Below are 18960 nucleotides of genomic sequence, written 5' to 3' on the forward strand. Positions count from 1 at the left end.
CTTTTCCCATTACTTTTTAGCTGGGGTTGCCAGGTCTTCCCTGGTCACCTGGAGGGGATGGGGGGTAGTGCTGTCAGATCCAGGTTGGGAAACTCCAGGAGATTTGGGGATGGAGCCTGGGCATGACAGGCACAAAGCCATACAGTCCGCCCTCTAGACCAGGGGTGGCCAAATTTGCTTAATGTAAGAGCAGCACAGAATAAATGTCAGATGTTTGAGAGCTGGAAGGAAGGAAAGGGGAGGGACGGTGGCTCAGTGGCAGAGCATCTGCTTGGGAAGCAGAAGGTCCCAGGTTCAATCCCTGGCATCTCCACTAAAAAAGGGTCCAGGCAAATAGGTGTGAAAATCCTCAGCTTGAGACCCTGGAGAGCCACTGCCAGTCTGAGTAGACAATACTGACTTTGATGGACTGAGGGTCTGATTCAGTATAAGGCAGCTTCATATGTTCAAAATAGATGAAGGAGGGGGAGAGAGGTGGAAAGAAAGCAACTTTAATTTTAAATGCCTTCTCTATTGGCTTGGCTCGGAGAAGTGATTTAAAGAGAGAAATGCCTTCTCCAAGCTGGCCAGCAGGGCAGTGGGGGCTTCAAGAGCCACACAAGATGTGTGAAAGAGCCACACGTGGCTCCCAAGCCCCAGGTTGACCACCCTTGCTCTAGACAGAGCATCCATTTTTCTCAGGGGACCTGATCTCTGTAGTCTGGAGATGCACTGTGATTCCAGGGGATCCCCAAGTTCCCCCTGGAGGATGGCACCCCCAAGTCCTGCCTCCTCCTGCATAGCAAGCACCGGCTCCCCCAGAGAGGCCCAGCCCAGGGTTTCCAGCAGGCTTGTGCCTCTTCCCCGCTGCTCAGTTTGTCAGAGCGATTTGTCAAATCCTTGTTCTTCACGCATCTCCTTTTGCGGGCTGCGGGCTGCCCGGCGCGAAGGCTTCCGTCCTCCCGGAGCCCCTGGCTCGGCTGGGCTGCAGCTGGGCGAAGCGGAGCGCGCCCTGCAAGCTGAAGGCTGAGAGGCGGCCGAGTCTCCCTCCGGGCCCGCAAGCGCTCGAGCCAGTCCCGCCACCAGCGCCTTAGTCCGCCTGGCGCAGCAGCGCAGAGCCGCCCCAAAGGGGGGGGGGGCGGGGCTCAGCCTGGAAGCGGGGCTCACCCCCCTCCCCCGACCCCCAAGCGGCGCCTGGCGGGCTCTCGAGGCGGCTCACGAGAGGCGAGGCCAGCGCCAAGGAAGGCTCGCTGCGCAGCCCGGGGCGGGAAGAGGCGCTCGGAGGGAGGGCAGCTGCCGGGGCGCGGGTCCTGCGGGAGCGGCGCGGTGTCGGCCATGGCGAGGCTGCTGCTGGAGGCGGCGGGCGGCAGGCGCGCGGCCCCAGCAGCTCGGTGAAGAGGCCATGCGGAGGCAGCGCGGCGGCGGCCGGGGCCGGGGCGGGCGCGACTGGCTCTACGAGTCCTACTACTGCATGAGCCAGCAGCACCCGCTGCTCGTCTTCCTGCTGCTCATCGTGATGGGCGCCTGCCTGGCTCTGCTGGGCGTCTTCTTCGTCGCCTCCGGCCTGGTGAGTTGGCCCCTCGGCCCGACGGCGCTCGCGGGAGTGGAGCCGCGGATTTCGTGGCCGGCCTGCTTTTCGCCTCCGGCGCCGGGCGCTCCTGAGCACGTGCAGAGCGCCTCCGCCCCGAACCGGTGAACTGGAGCAGGGAGGTTGGCAAAGGGAGAAAGTTCTCTCTGCTGAGATGGTGGGTTCCGCAGAGCTAGAAATCCTGAAGGCTGGCGGGGCTTTCATCAGCCCTGGAGCGCTTGGGAAGGGGCCGGGGGTGTCAGGCAGAGAGAGAGGAGAGAGAGAGAGGTGCAAAGAGGGCTTCTGCCTCTGCTGAATAAGCAGCCTGCAAGTCAAGAAAGCGGATATGTCAAAGTAGGCATTTCTGGCTGGTGGGCACATTTCCGACCCAGCGTTTTGCTTTGACAACAGGACCTACCAGTTGGATGGGTTTCGTTTATTGATTTGGAAAGTGGGCGGGGGGGGGGCGCTGCTGTGCTCTTGTTGTGGGCTGTGCACCCCAAAGCAATCCTGGGGGAGAAGGTCTATCCTACCAGCTGATTGGAAGGCAGAGTGCCACAGGGAGCAGGAGCTGGTGTTGTGAAGCGGTTAGGCTGCTGGACCAGGGAGATCCAGGTTCAAATCTCCCCTGCAGCCTTGGGCCAATTGCTCAGCTAACCAATTTTGCAGGGCTGTTGTATGGGTTTAAACATAGGAGGGGAGAGCATACCTGCGCCCACCCTTAGTTCATTGCAAGGGTAAGTGGACTGAGACTGCATGGGCAGAGTGCTGGTCTTCACAACTGAATTACTATAGCCTGTCTGTGGGGCTAGTAGACAGGATGTTTCTGATGGGAAGAAGCTGCGTGCTCTCCTTGAAACAGAACACTCAACGAGTTGGCCGCACCACTTGCTGCTGTCTTCTGTTTCCCTCTACTTGCAGCATGCTGTATTATCCTGAGCTCTGGCTTGATGGATTCCAAATCCTCCAGGGACCTGAAAAATTCAGTTTGCATCCAGTGCTATTTCAGAATCACTTCAGAATTTTGTTTTCTTTTTCTTTTTTTTTTAAAAAACCTGCCTGCGTCTATAACTTAAAGAATTTTGTGGCCATTAGATATTAATCAAAAACCTTCCTTTGCTGAGAGGTTCGATGCACCTTGCTGGCATGCTGGCAGTGATACAGGGACTGACAGGTCAGCAGGGGGGAAATTAGCAACTATTCCTTTCACTTTATTACTATGCTTAGTTTTTGCGTTTTGGCACAGCCTGTTGGCTAGTTGTGCAGTTTAATTGTGTGCCTAATTATTCTGAAGCAAGTCTCACTTTATTCTATTGGATATATAACCAGGTGGTCAGAAGTAGAGGGAACGGGAATCTTTCTTGCATCTCAGCTGTTTCTCCTTCTCCCTGTTGTCATCTTTTCTACAGCAGTTTTGCAAATCCTCCCGTTTTTCCAGCTGGTGAAGCATTTTTCCTTCACGTGTTTATATTGATAGATAAATTCATGGCTTTTTCTCCACAATAAAAAACAGCAAGCATGCTGTTGCTACTAAATACTAACCCATAGCAAGGCAGAGACCAAGTTTGGCCACTTTGTGCTTCTGTGCTTTGTAGTTATTTGCTGTTTTAAGAGCAGTTCTTAGCACAAAGTGATATTGTGCTCCTTTGGGTAATTGGTGTGCATCCTGTAAATAGCAGAGGGGATTGGGCAGTTAATAATTCCCCCAGGATTCCTTTGGGGGTGCTTTCTAACTCCCTGGTCCTTTGCTTTCAGTAGCCTTTTAATGGGCTGCAAATGGAATAAACAAACATGATGACAGTTGGTCATCCACCAGACTGCATTTCGGTGGCACTTGCAGCCAAGTCAGCACACTTGGGGTTGCAGTGCAGTTTTAATTCCTCTAATTCGTTTGCTCGGCTTCCTTCCCACTGACAGATCAGCTGCTCTGGCATTTCTTTTTCTCCCCCAAGCAATGAGATGTTAAAGCTACAAAACTGCAAGTGTCCCCAACGCCCTCATTCATCCCTGGGAGGTGTTGAGGAGCCCATCTGCATGAGCCACCACCCATACTTGATGCTGAGTAATTAGAAACAAATCTCAGACGATTTGCCACACGCTGTTGTGTGTTCTGTTTTGTGTGTGTGTGTGTGTGTGTGTAAAGTGCCATAAATTTGCAACTGACTTGTAGGGTTTTCAAGGCAAGAGGTGTCCGGAGGTAGCTTGCCATCGCCTGCCTCTGCATAGCAACCCTGGGCTTCCTTGGGGGTCTCCCATCCAGGGGCTAACCAGAGCCAATCCTGCTTAACCTCCAAGATTTGAAGGGATTGTGTGAGCCTGGACCATCCAGGTTAGCCATTATCTGTCTCTGTGTAGCTTCCCTGGTGGTCTCCCATCCAGATGCTAACCAGATCTGAAGAGGACTATCTGGTCAGGGCAGAAGAGAGGTGGGTTCCCATTGCCTGCCTCCTCCTAGTGACCCTGGATTTCCCTGGTGGTCTTCCATCTAAACACTAACCCAGGTGGACCCTACTTAGCTTCCAATATCTGACAAGATCAGTGTATCCTGGGCTATCCAGGTCAGGACTTTCTGTAGGGAAAAGCCTCTAATTTTCAGGAGAGGGAAACTGGGCGTTTGTGAGATTCCTTACTTGCTGACAAGGCTGCAGTTCATCTCCCATCAAAATCGATGAGAGTTTTGCTATAGAGTTCCGAAGGAGCAGGAATGCAGGGAAATGTGTCGTGTTGTCTGGTGCCAGACTTTTTAAAGCCAGTAAGCTAAACTAAGCTTGAGTCCTTGATTGCAAAGAACAGTGAAAGAAATTGCCATTCTGTCATAAAATTCCAGTTGAAGCAAGAGAACGGTGGTGTTCTTTGAACATCTCTTAGACTTGCCTTCTTATTCTGTCCATTGTCACCCTCCCTGGTCTTTTTGCCTGCATTTCTCCCTATGCCTGTTTCACTCACACCAGCAATCTGGCTTGTTGTGCAGGGAGAGAAGGAAGGAAGAGGGAGTGATGCTCTGGCTGTCTTCCTTCTCCATTCGCTGGATAATTTCAGGGTGGAAGTTCGTTATCAGATTTGCAACCCATGTAGATACAATAATAGCTTATTAGGCTTGATTTCGGAAGTAAGTTCCAGCTAAGGAGAGTTGGAATTGACAGTTGTAACAGCCTGTAAAGTAGAATAAAATAGGAGTCAAGTTGCACCTTTAAGACCAACTTAATTTTATTCCGAACATAAGCTTTCGTGTGCTCTCTAAGCACACTTCATCAGACAAGGAATTCAGTGAGCAAAGCCACACATAGCTGGTAGTCAGTGACTCAGAATGCAAACTGGTACAAATTTAAGACCCAATGACAGTATAGTAAAATTATCTGGTAGGGAGTGGTTTAGAATGCAAAATGGCACAAATTTAAGATTCAATGACAGAATAGTAAAATGAACAAATTGAGCCAACCTTTGATCTGAGTAGCATGAACATGCAAAAGCAATAAAATGGTGAGAATGTCTGTTAATGACTATATTGTATTATGCCTGGGTCAAAAGGGAAGGCATTTATATCTCAGAAGGTTTCCCATCCAACCGTAAAGTGGTATTCCAGATGGCAGAGATCAACCCTGGGATCCAAACCTTAGGGCTGCTATAATTTGTGCAATTAAAAAAAGTCTTTATCAATTCTATCTTTATGGTGAAAATACTTTAAATGTTTTCAGATTTGGAATTATGAAGGCCGTTGGATTAAGACTGACTCATCTATAAAGGTGTTCGTGTGCACGTGCATACACAAACAAATATATCAACACACATTGCTTTGCATTAAACCATTGTATTTGATGGCTGGGAGAAGATGAATGGGTAAACTGACCCCACTGGCAGGCATTGTATGTCATATGAGAACAGTCCCACTGTGGTATGAGATCTGAGACGACCCTTTACACATACAAATCATCATTTGATGTTGCAGGCACTGAACATACCTGTGTGAAACAGTTGGGCTTTGTGTTTTGGAGCAAAGCGTTTTTGCTGGAACTGGATGGAGACCTCCTGTTTTTCTTCCTTGCGTGGAGGTTTGCATAAGAATCAAATGAGCAGTGATTTCACTCCAGCAGAGTTGCTTCACTAAACTAGGTCATCCAAGCGATACATGGCTATGAGCCATGGAAAGTTACTTACTGGGATATAATAGGCCTTCAAGGTTTTGTTGGTACAGAATATGATGTGTCTAGCAGTTTCAGAGCAGATACAAATAAACAGGAACTAGAGAAGGGATAGCTTGAGGTAAATTAGGTCTGCAGTTTTTCAGTCCCAATTAGACAGATGGATCCCCCCCCCCCAAATACATACAATATTTATACGCACACAGTTGGGTATTCTATAGATATAAAAACCAAATTGTACTGGTGACAACTCACTTATTCCCCTTTGGCTGAGCCAAGTGTCACTCAAAGAGCAACTCCACCCTCCAAGCTCCAGGACAGATGAGGATTGAGCTGCTGGGGAAGCTTCTAGGCAGTGGCTGTTGCTAGACAACCAAACTTGGTTCTTTCAGAAAAAGGCAACCAAGCTTGGTTCTGTTAGTAAAAGGTGCGGGAGGAGGCCCTTTCCAGGCCTATTTTGGCCTTTGTGGAAGAGCTCATTGGGGCCAGTCCTGACTAGGGTTACCAGTTCCATGTTGGGAAATTCCTGGAGATTTTGTGGAGAAGTCTAAGGAAGCCAGAGTTTGGGGAGGGGAGAGGTTTCAGCTGAATATAATGCCATAGAGTCCATCCTCCAAAGCAATTATTTGCTCAAGAAAGGGGACAGAGATCTGTTGTCTGAAGTTCAGTTGTGATACCAGATCTTCAGGCTTTACCTGGAAGTTGGTTACCCTAGGCCTGGCTGCTTGCTACTGCTGGGAAGGAGAGAGGGTTGCCATCTCCAGGTTTCTTCCAATGATCTTGTGTCATTTGATTTCTAATGTTGATTAGACATATGTCCTGGAAATATGTGGTATGATTTTGCTTTGCCTTGCTTTGCTTGCTGTTTAAAACAAGTAATTTTAAAGATGGAGTAGAGTGCACAGCAGATTCACAAGAGAACTGCGGCCTCCCTTTTCTCTGACTTTGGAGACCAGGTGCTTATCAGAATGGCTGGGAAAATGGCTTGGAGTTTCGTTTTCAAGAAAAGACACTTAACAACTGTGCTGGGGGGCGGGATTTGGGCAAATATATTTTAAATGCTTTTGCCACTTCCTTTTCGCACCTTGAATTGCTTGTTTTTAACTGCCCTGCATAGTGTATAAGTATCTGGCCCTATTTTGCTGTGAACATGTATCTCTTCAATAAACTCCTTATTTGATTGAAAGCAGCTGAGTTGATGAGAACTGCACAAAACCTGACAGGACGTAAGCTGCTTTGGTCCTCACTGATGATGTAAGCTGCTTTCGTTCCCACCGTGGAGAAACACTGTTCTTTACCTAGGTAGTGCCTGTGGGGAGGGGGGAGGATGTAGAAAGCTGAAGTCAGAGGGACAGTTAAAGGTAGGTTGATGAGTGGCTGAGAACTTCCTGGAGATTTGAGGAGTGGAGCCTGGAGAGGGTGGGGTTTGAGGAGGGGTTGGACCTCAGACAGCTACAATGTCATAGACTTCACCCTCCAACCCAGCCATTTCCTCCTGGGGAACCATTGTTGCCAATCTTCAGGTGAGGGCTGGAGATCACTCACAATTACAACTGCTCTCCAGATGGCAGAGATCACTTCTGGAGAAAATGGCTGCTTTGCAGGGTGGAGTCTGTGACATTATGCTCTATTAAGGTTGTTTCCCTCCAGCTTTGGTCCCCACTGTGGGGACCTAGGTAGAGGCTGCAGGGAGGGGGGGGGAGATGGAAAGCTGAAGTCAGGTCAGTTCCCCTACAGAAGACAGCTGAGACACATACTCTATGTTGTATATCATAACATAACTGTGCCAGGCCAAAAAAACTCCCAGATCATGCCACAAGCACAGGCTGATGCTAAATGCCACAAGGCCAAATTTGACAGGAAAAGGTGGCAACAACGGACTGCAGACAAAAGTAATGCTGAGCTTCAGCATCTGCATGATCGTCGCCATTCTGTGATGCTACAGCATATTGACCTTGAGTGCAGATGTATAAGAACATAAGAGAAGCCATGTTGGATCAGGCCAATGGCCCATTCACTCCAACACTCTTTGTCACACAGTGGCAGCCCCCCCCCCTTCTAGCATTTGTATATAAACATCTATAATTTTCCCAGGCAAGCTTGGCTGCAACCTTCCTCCTGCTTCCTTGAGACTTTGCCAGACAGTCCATACTGTTTGTCACCGTCTCAGTGGAGAAGTTTAACCCATTGCCCTGTAGAAAAGGAACAGCTGACCCATCATCTCTTTGAGATGAGTCATCCCGAACCAGAGATTTCATCTCCTGTCGGCTTTCCCCCCAATATTCAGGTTAAATATTGCTCTGCCACCTTTTTATTTTAAGCACCAGCAGCCTGGTTCCTTCTCGGGACAAGTGGAATGTAAGTTTATGAAATTGACTAGGAGTAAGGCCCGTTGTGAAGAAAAATACAACAGACTCTAGAAGGAGGCTCCGGGCGAGTGCCCTACACACCCTTGCTGTCACCCCCCCCCCAAAAAAAACCTCTCAAGAAGAGCGTGGATCTCTGCCATCTGGAGAGCAGCTGTAATTCTGAGTGCTCTCCAGCTGTCACCTGGAGATTGGCAACAGTGGTTTTCCAAGTGGGAACACCTTTCCCTCAGATGCCATCTGGAGAGCAGTTGTAATTCTGAGTGCTCTCCAGTCCTCACCTGGAGATTGGCAACAATGGTTCCCCAGGAAGAAATGACATTGCGCTTGTCTGAGGTCCCACCCCTCCTCAAAACTCACCCTCTCCAGGCCCCACCCCTTAAATCCTAACGTGGAGCTGGCAACCCTATCTCTCCCTTTATCTGCCCTTCGGACTTCAGCTTTCCATCACCTTCCCTCTCCCTGCAGCTTTTATATAGGAAAAAACAGCCTTTCTCCACAGTGAGGGGGGGGGGACCAAGGCAGCTTACATAATTTTCCTCTCCCCCCCCACCTCTGATCTAACAACAACCCTGTGAGGCGGGTTAGACTGGAATTCTGTGACTGGTCCAAAATCACCCAGTCAGCTTCCGCAGCAAGAACCTGGGTCTGGCAGACCACACCCTGAAGCTCTGACTTGTATACTTTCCTCAAAGTCCACCACAGAATCTCCAGGAATTCCCCACCAACCTGGAAAGGTATCACTAAAGGCCTCTGGGCGAGTGCCCCCTCAGTCTTGCTGTCTTCCCATCTACCCAAGTGAAGGCATTCACTCCCCCCCCCGCCCCGCACAAGGGGAGCTGATCTCTGCCATTCTGAATGATCTCCAGCTGGTTTGGAGGGTGGCCTTGTCTGAAGCCCCACCCTTCCTCACACCAAATCCAATCCAGGCTCCACCCTTCAAATCTCCAGGGATTTCCCAACCTGGAGTTGGCAACCCTATCTCCTTCTTAACCAACCATCATGGGATGATGGTGAGGGGAGGAGGGAGACAGGGAGTGAGGAAAGAATCAGGAAAGAAAGGAAGTAAGCTCCCTGACTTATTTTAGCAGCCTTCGGAGGCTGCCTGTATTGGCAGGCCGTCTGTGTGGGCAGTTGATAGGATGGAAGAGGTTTGTTGCCGGTGGCAGCCATGACACTTTTTGTGAGGCTGCAGTACAGCGGCAGTCCTTTCTGAGGCCAGTTGACAGAGAGAAGAGTGGGAGATGGGTCTCTCTGGGTGCAGTCACACGTCACATTAAAAGCAGGTGTGCAGCGCTCAAATTTGAACTGCTGAATATTGATTCGATGCAGGGCCATTCAGACGAGCATTCAAGAATGCGACTCATTCTGTTGTTGAGTGATCAGACATCCAATACTATCACGCTCTTTTCTTGGAGCATGCTTGATCAGATGGTGATTTCTGGGAGGGGGGGGGGGTCCATTGAACATGTGCCCAGCTGTTTGGAGGTGGGAAATCAAATGTTGCTTCAGAGGCAGGCGGGAAGGGGGAAAGTTTCCGGAATTAACGTTGCCGATTCAAACCAAGGAACTGCCAGGAATTACTTTCCTAGAAATTGGCAGTGACAGTGATATCTGGAAATCCTCCACATTGAAAAAAAAAAGATTTTTTTTCCTGTTCTGAATAGTGGGATAACATCCCCCCCCCCCCGATCCTGTGTTGATTGGAGAAGCAGAAGCATCACCTCAGATTCCCGGATGATCTGGCAATGCGCACATCTGCTGGGGCTTTAAAAAAAAAAAAAGGTGGGAGGGGCAGTAAACATTCCAAGGGGCAGTATCACGCGTGAGCTGTCCAAACAGGAAAAAGCCGATCTTGTGCCGCTTTTTTGAAAAAGGGCCGGACTTTTTGCGCTGTCAAATTAATGCGGCATTGAGGTGCAGCAAGCCGGGATGACCCTGGATGATGCTCGATTGCCAGATGTGGATGTCTGAACGAACACATTTAATGCGTCAGTGAGACAGAGCTGTGTCGCCACTAATGGTACGTCTGACTGCACCCTCTCTGAGGTAAGACTGCTTTTGGCAGTTTGTTCAACATTCTTGGGCCTGAGTAGGCAGGGGCAGGGAGTCCGCCAGGGGGAGGCGAAAGATTCTGACTGAGCTGTGATCAGTTAATGGTTCTGGAGTGCCTTGCTGTCTTCCAGAAGGTATGAATTCCGCCCCCCCCCCCACACACATATCTCAAGGGCAGGTGACCTGGAGTTGGCAACATGGGGAAAGGATAGTCTTTCTTCATAGGGGGAGGGGAGCCAAGCACCTGGAGGTTGGCAACAGTGGTTCCCTGGGAGGAAATGGCTGACACTGTGAGGAAAGCCATTGCAAGCCTCCCTCTCGCTCCCTCTGAAGTGGTCCCTCCCTACTGTGAACAAACATTCCTTCTCAGTTGAAGAGATGTTAACTGCTACTGTTTGTGTGGATTGAAGGGAGGAAGGCAGACAGACAGAATGAAATAAAAAGACTGAAAGATAGAGAATCAGAGAAAGAATGAGAGAAAGAACAGGAGGGAGGGGGAGAAAGGAGTGAGAGAAAGAAAAATGAGAAGAAGGAAGAGACAGGGCCTTGAGGAGAGGCAGTTGTAATCAGTAAGCTCCCAGCGGAGAACTGTTTGCGTCAGAGGTCCGTGGCCATCTGATGGTGTTCTTGCCTGACGGGGCTGGTGGTGGGCAGGGGAGGGCATAGGGTGGGGGACAGGGCAGTGAGCCAATGTGATGCCAGAGGGGTTGATGGACACGTGATGGGCCAGTGGCTCATGGAGTGCAGGCTTAGCCAATGAGGGGCCTGGATTTGACTTCACCAGAAGACTTTTAGGCTTTTATGATAAAGGATTCACAGTATAGACCAGACTCTTTTATGCCACCTCTGATGGAGCCCTGCCGGCTTGGAAAAAGTCCATTCCTGTACCCTTTCTCAAAGGGGGTCTGGATAGTCATAGATAATCCTATCATCCAACTTCTTCATACCAATATTTGTTACATAACCAACATCACAAGCACAGTTATTTGCAGTGTATCTTCCAAATTCATGATCTGTGAATATTTCATACATCCACACTTTCTAGAAGCTGAGGTACTTTAATTCATTGGGGAGTACATCTGGCACTTTAGAACTTCAACATGAGAATTATTGATATCATCATAAATTACTTCCTTGGATTGAGAATTGGAATGGATCAACTTTCAGTGTGTTGGAATGCACTTTGCTGGACTGATATATGTTGAAGGACATGGAATGTGTACAAATGATTAATTGTAAATATTTATTAGGAAATACAGTTAAAATATTAATTATTCCACAGTTTTGTATCATGTATTGTTATCTTCTTTCCGTGGATCTCTGTATTGTTTTAACCTCCAAGTGGGGCCTGGAGTTCTCCCAGAATTAAAGCTGACTGCCAGACTATAGAGATCACTTCCCCTGGAGAAAATGGCTGCTTTGGAGGATGGATTTTGTGGCATTACATCTTCTCTGAGTTCCCTCCCTTCCCCAGAGTACATCCTCCCCCCAGATCTTCAGAAATGTCCCAACTCAGAGTTAGCAACTTTATCTGTGACTCTTGAAAGCCCTTGTTGAGAAAAAGGCTGTTAATCTTTTTTGCAGGGCCACTGGACTTTTGTACAAAAATTCACAGCAAGATTCCCTGCATGGAGCAGGAGGAGATTAGAACACATTTCAAGACCAATATTAGATTTTTCCTCCCTGAGAGCTGCCTTATCCTGCATCAGGCCAGTGACCTGCATCCTTTGCTCCCCAAGGATGGAATAAAGAGTCAGACACAGAGTATTGGTATAAAATTGGGCCACTTTATTTGATATTCTAATAAACAGCAAGAGTACCCCACCAGTGGCCTGGCCAGGGCTAGGGGTCACCGCGACCGCTCCCCTGCCATTAACGGGTGAGAGACCTAGCCCCCCAGCCAGAGCTGAGTGTTACTCAGCTCCCTCCAGGCAGGCCTAGTAGGGAGGCACGCACCAGAGGGCCCAAACCCAGACGCACGTCTCGCCAGAAAGTCACCCTCTAGCCAAGCCTCCTGGACAGTCTGCATTCTCCAAACCCGGGTCTTCAAACCCGAAGGCTGATCATGCCAGACCCCAAATTCCCCAAAAGGGGGATGCTTCACAGTCCTCCCCTAGCCGCATAGTGCCCTAAACCCCAAAAACCTGCCACTAAAGCGACCACTTATTTAACAGCGCCTCCCGATAGCCAAATCCTCAATCCACTGCATTGCTATGTAGGGTAGGCAAAAAACGCACCCCAGCCACTGCCAATCAGCCAAGGTGTAAAAAATTCCTACCCGGCTCCTCCAAGGAGGCAACCAGCAAATTGCCCACATAACATGCAGGGCGGGCGGGAGGGCTGATCGTCTGCCAAGACGAAGGAGACGAGGAGCGCAGATCTGACAGTTAGACCGTCAGATCCCGCCTTTTTCTCCGTGTGCCGAAACAGGCGCCCCCTGACTCTTCCCATCCAGGGAAGCAAACTCTGCTCATGCACCAACGCTGCAGTCTGCAAGCATAAGATTCTGCGAGCCAAGACTTGTTAAGATATTGCAATGTCACGTTTAGAATACAGTATAAGTGGTGCAAAATGCATCTTCAACTTCTTGTTTAAGGAGACGAGCATTTTTACCATCTTCCATCTATTGGAGTACTTTGTCCTCATATATGCTGCTGTGAGGAAAAGTGTGCCATCCTTATCTCTATTGAGGAAGCATTTCTGGGCCAGGTCATTACATGAGCCTCACAGCTTGTTGGCACTAGAGCTAAGTTTCTATAAAAACATGTTCATCACTTTTCACTTCATGCAAGGAGAAAATGCCTATGAAATGATATGAATTAATCTAAACTGACATCTGGGTGTATTTTCACAGAAAAGCAGAGTATTTTGGTATGTGGGAACATAATAGAGAAATGGAAGGCTCAAAGCTAGTATTAGCAAAGGGGCAGGCCGCCTCTTAGAAGGCTGTGTGCAAGAGGAGGGGGGAATAATTCCTAAGGGGACACCTATGTTATGTTTGCATTGGCCTTTGAATCCAGAACTATTCAAAGCCAGGCACTAGAATCCTGCTTTTGAAGGATTGGCTCCAAAATGATGAGGCCTTTTGGCCGTCTTGGTCTTTATGGATAGTCTTAAAACCTTCTGCGCTCCTCATACTTTCTGCTGTAACAAAATGATTACGGCTAGTGCATATTTTTTGACTGCAATACACCTCCTCGTGGCCAGGCACTCTCTGATCTTAATGAAACCAGAGGGCATCTGTTAGAGTAATTTTGTTCTTTGAAATAAAATGGGACTGCATTGGAAACGGGGGGGCAATTTCCCTACTCACAGATATGCCAAATTTAGTAGCATTTTGCTTCAACTGCTAGAAGGTTTGGCAGCATTTTTATATTGCCTTAGATCCTTAGTATTTGATCAAAGACTAAACCAATGGATGAGTGAATTTACCTTGCTCCATCCCATCACCATTCCTTTGATTATCTGTGTGAAGATGTCCCATCCCGTCCCAGTGTTTCATACAAAAATACATATTTTATTTTGCTTTTGGCTATGACATTTCATATATGTTTCTCTGATGCTGTGTGCGCGTTTGCGTGTGCGCTTATATGCACACACTTGGGACTTGTACTTAAAATGTAACACTTGTGTGGAAAAAATCAGTTGTTGCTATGCAGGCTGTACCACCTTCGGGCTTCTCTGTATTCTGGCATCACTTCCAGTGAGAGTCAAAGCTCGTCACATAAATATATATATAAAATAACCAGGTTCTAAGTGAAATTTAAAAAATCATGTTCATGAAATGAGGAGGGAGGAGCAGTTGGGTTCGGCCCAGTAGAGGGTTAAATTGCAGAAATTTTGCAATAGATAGTATTGTGAGCATCCCTAACTGGAGGCATAATTATTCCAAGACACACAAGTCTTTATTGGAAGTTAGTCTCTTTTAAGATGCTTGGATGTGCATCAGCCTAGGTCAACAGGAGATGAATCTGAAGTAACTTCTTATTGCAATGTTCTGATTGTTCCTTGTATTTCCAATGTAAAGTGTACAACTTTACATTTATCCCTGTTAAAATTCATTTTATTGATTTTAGCCCAGTTTTCCAGCTTGTCAAGGTCATCCTATATCCTGTTTCTGTCTTCTGTGTTTGCAACCCCTCCCAATTTCGTATCATCTGCAGATTTAATAAGCGTTCCCTCTATTCCTTCATCCAAATCATTGATAAGGATGTTGAACAAAACAGGTCCCCGGACAGATCCTTGAGGCACTTCACTTGTCGCTCCTCTTCAAGAGGATGAGGAACCATTCGCAAGCACTCTTTGGGTGCGATCTGTCAACCAGTTACAGATCCACCTAACGGTAACAGGATCCAAACCACATTTTACCAACTTGTCAACAAGGATAGCATGTGGAACTTTATCAGAAGCATTACTGCAATCAAGATAAACGATGTCTACAGCATTCGCCTGATCCAGCAAGGTAGTCACTTTCTCAAAAAAAGAGATCAAGTTAGTCTGACATGACTTGTTCTTGAGAAAACCATGCTGGCTCTTAGTAATCACATCCATTCTTTTGAAATATTCCAGGACCGACTGTTTGATGAATTGTTCTAAAACTTTTCCAGGTATAGACGTCAAGCTGATGGGTTGGTAGTTAGAAGAAGAAGATATTGGATTTATATCCCGCCCTCCATTCCGAAGAGTCTCAGAGCGGCTCACAATCTCCTTTACCTTCCTCCCCCACAACAGACATCCTGTGAGGTGGGTGGGGCTGGAGAGGGCTCTCACAGCAGCTGCCCTTTCAAGGACAACCTCTGCCAGAGCTATGGCAGACCCAAGGCCATGCTAGCAGGTGCAAGTGGAGGAGTGGGGAATCAAACCCGGCTCTCCCAGATAAGAGTCCGCACACTTAACCACTACACCAAACTGGCTCTCCAGATCGTCTTTTTTCCCCTTCTTGAAGATGGGGACAACATTCGCCTGCCTCCAATCTTCCGGCACCTCTCCTGTTCTCCAAGAATTCTCAAAAATAATAGGTAGAGGCTCAGAAACTACATTCGCAAGATCTTTTAGAACCCTTGGATGCCATTCATCTGGCCTTGAGGACTTCGCTTTGTTTAAAGAAACTAGGTGTTTATGTACTACTCCCATGCTGATCCTAGGTTGGAACTTCATACCCTCCTTATATGTTCTGGTTTTGTCATGTTGAGCACCATTTCTCTCAGAAGAGAAGACTCAGGAAAAGTAGGAATTGAGCAGTTCCGCCCTCTCCTCATTACCTGTTACAATTTCACTTTCTTGCCCTTGCAATGGGCCTACCATGTCCTTGCTCTTTTTCTTATTCTGAACATAAGAAAAGAACCCTTTTTGTTGTTTTTAGCATCTTTGGCCAGTGGAAGCTCATACTGAGCTTTAGCTTTCCTAACTTTTTCTCTACAAGCATTGGTGATTTGTTTATATTCATCCTTGGTTATAAGGCCCTCCTTCCAATTCCTAAAGGAATCTTTTTTATTTCTCAAGTCTTTAGAGAGCTGTTTATGGAGCCATTTCGGCTTCTTTAGGCTTTTCCCATTTTTTCTTCTCGCAGGAATTGTCTGTGATAGCGCTTTCAGTATTTTGCTTTTAAGAAGCTCCCACCCCTCCTGAACCCCCGTGACCAAGGCCTGAGAAGTGCCTGAGATGAAACGGGGGAGTTAGGGCACAGAGACACAGCCAGACAATTTTGTTAGATAAACATCCTTTGCCAGATTGCTGCAGGGACGTGAGAAAAGGGGTTGTAATTAATGGAGAATAACTAGGGCTCTTACTTGACTATACAGTAGCCATCTTAGGAGGAAATTAACCGTGCGTTACAGAAAGTTCCTGGGTGGGTTTTCTTTTCTGGACCTCTTCTGAGTCATGGCAAAAAGCTTGGATTGGTCCATCTCAAGCATGTGGTTCCCAATCTGTAGTTTGCAAACATTGAAGTGGCCCTAGTTCAGCCCGAACCTCTGAGTCTGAATTGGTTCATGCTCATGCCTGTTGACTAAACCTCACTTCCCTCCAGCACAACCTCTAGCCCAGCCTGTTTCTGGCTCCTACGCTGACACTGTGGTGGTGTTACATGGCGTATTTTCATGTTATGCTGGCATGGGGTTTTGTAGCCATCCCTAAGCAGTTTACAGACCAGTATGAGGATTTGGGGTAGTATCCTTGCATGTTCACAGAGAGAGTCTAACAGAAATTGATTTTATAATTGCTCCTTTGCCTTCAAGCAGATGCTATTTGGTAATGCAAAAAGCTTGTGAAATTGGGCCTCTGCTGCTGAGTTTCCTGAAAACAGCCCAGTGGCGCAGAGTGGTAGGCTGCAGTCCTGCAGTTCAAGCTCCGCTCATGACCTGAGTTTGATCCCAGCGGAAGCTGGTTCAGGTAGCCGGCTCAAGGTTGACTCAGCCTTCCATCCTTCCAAGGTTGGTAAAATGAGTACCCAGCTTGCTGGGGGGGGGGGAGTGTAAATGACTGGGGAAGGCAATAGCAAACCACCCCGTAAAAAGTCTGCCATGAAAACCTTGTGATGCGATGTCACCCCAGAGTTGGAAATGACTGGTATTTGCACAGGGGGACTACCTTCACCTTTAGTACTGCTAGAGTTTGGGACTCTGCTGCTGAGTACTACAAAGGCTGTACTTAATTTGAAATGAATGGTGTTTTCGTTGTTTCATTTGAGTTTTTCCTTAAAGTATATTAATTAAAATGGTGTAAAACTAATTATTTAAATCAGACTTTTATCTTGGTGATTTTGAATCACCTTGATATAAGCCAATCCATCCTGCGATGTAAACTGAGAATAGTTAAACTGAGCACAGTTGATATTCTTAAATATAATTTCAAGTCATGTAAATGTCTTCCCAAATTGGCAACTGATATACAGTCAGTCTACTGATCAGGTATTTCTTGATGTATCCTAATGAAGCCAGGTGTTGCTTTTTCTGTTTGCACTAGTTAAATTGAAAGCTTTCCTGTCTTTTTGCTTTCAGGAAACTGAGGATCACATGGCGTTCTTAATAACTGTTCCAACAGCTCTGGCAATCTTCTCGGCCATATTTATCCTTGCCTGTATAGAGCCCCTGTTCAAGAAGCTTCTTCGTGTTTTCTCCTTAGTAGTCTGGGTGTGTCTGGTTGCCATGGGATACCTCTTCATGTGGTTTGGAGGAATTATCTGTCCTTGGGACCAGGTAGGTCTGTTTCCCCCCGCCCCCGGAGGGAGGTATGAAATTTACTCATGCAGGCTTTCAGAGAAGCAGAGCATAGGCTTGGATCTGGTCATGCAAGTGGAAACATAAATGGACAATGTTGTTTGCTTTGTACAAGATCTTGTGTAATGCCTAGTATGTCCATGCTTCTGGTACAGTGCTGAGATGCTGGTTGCACAAGATCAGGTGCATGCAGAAATGGACATATGAAGCTGCCTTCTACTGAATCAGACCCTCGGTCCATCAAAGTCAATATTGTCTATTCAGATTGCCAGCGGCTCTCCAGGGTCTCAAGCTGAGGTTTTTCACACCTATTTGCCTGGACCCTTTTTTGGAGATGCCAGGGATTGAACCTGAGACCTTCTGCATACCAATCAGATGCTCTACCACTGAGCCACTGCCCCTCCAAGTGGGGGATACAATAACTTGATGCAAGTGACTTACCACCGTCTTTTCCGTGCATGTTGCTTGTGCAAGAGCTCTGTTGCAACTGGAAATTTTGCACTGGATCAAACCCATTGTTCAAATAGGAAAACTTCTAGTAAAAAGAATTTCAAGCCTCCAAAATGTTTTTGGGAAGAGGGGATTTTTGAGCGTGGTAGCTCAGTGATCGAACATCTGCTTTTTATGCTAAAGGTCCTAGATTCAATTCTGGGCATCTCCAGTCAAAAGGATGTCAGCATTCTTAACCTGAGATCTCTGAGAGATGAAGAATAGGTTTTGTTGTTAATCTTTGTTTGATTTCGCTGTGTATTGTTTTAGTTGTGAACTGTCTCTGGCCATTCTCTGCAGAGGTGGAATATATATTTATAAAATAAATATGTAAATAGAGCATAGTAACCTTGATAGACTGGTGATTTGACTCATATGTTCTGGTAGGGAACATAGTTACAAATATTTAGGGAAATGTTTTAAATTTTCATAAATCTTAAATTGCAGTCCAGTGGGAATTTTTTTTCCCGTAAGCACGACCAGAATGAATTACAGTTGCATAAGTGCATACAGGTAGCTGTTTATGATGTAATTATCAAAGATTTCAGGTTTTCACGCCTGGTAACATCATTAGGGTTTGTAGAATCTTTCGGGATCAAAAGCCCCACCAAACAATGGGCACATCCACAAACCAATTGCCCTTTCATCACACCCCCTCCAGCCTAGAAATAGCAGCTCTCCAGCAGCCCTGGCCCCACTCAATGCACAGCAGCCAAGAAGGTCTGAGCGCCTGCTCCGGCTGCAACGCCACTGAGGATGTTCTCCGCAGCTGAGAACGAAACGTCTGGAAGGAAAACTTTCTCCAGTAGAACACGGCACTTGATCCTGAAAGATTCTACAAACCCTAATTATGATGTAATTGTTTATGATCTTTTAAAACAGGCCAGGTGGGTATTCATCTTGAGGTTCTGGCCAAATGACAAGATGAACAGTTCTCTGTAAGCCAGCTGACCTGGCAGAATCACAAATACTCCAGTAGGTTGCTGGCCCAAAGGACCACATGTGTATACTTGCTTTGTTTAAAGCGGGGCTCCACAGCCTTTTTGAGCCTGTGAGCACCTTTTCAGTTCTGATGCAGTGTGATGGGCACAGCCACAAAATGGCTGCCACAAGACGGTTGCCTTAGGAGCAGTGTTCCCTCTAAGCTG

The 18960-nt window shown here is 47.2% G+C and overlaps 1 protein-coding gene across 2 annotated transcripts in view; it reads left to right on the forward strand.

The window, feature by feature from the left end:
* The first annotated feature begins 1417 nt into the window (after positions 1–1417).
* Positions 1418–18960, forward strand: part of ADCY2 (adenylate cyclase 2) — a 218435-nt gene continuing 200892 nt past the window's right edge. For both annotated transcript variants that reach the window (XR_009556182.1, XM_060253774.1), the window contains exons 1-2: positions 1418–1546; positions 17105–17302. Coding sequence is in view for 1 of the 2 variants with exons in the window: in XM_060253774.1 (XP_060109757.1) it covers positions 1451–1546; positions 17105–17302 (294 nt within the window). In the remaining variant the exon portion in view is untranslated. The remainder of the gene's footprint in view (positions 1547–17104; positions 17303–18960) is intronic.

Source organism: Heteronotia binoei, chromosome 14 (genome assembly GCF_032191835.1).
Source record: "Heteronotia binoei isolate CCM8104 ecotype False Entrance Well chromosome 14, APGP_CSIRO_Hbin_v1, whole genome shotgun sequence".
Lineage (NCBI taxonomy): Eukaryota > Metazoa > Chordata > Lepidosauria > Squamata > Gekkonidae > Heteronotia > Heteronotia binoei.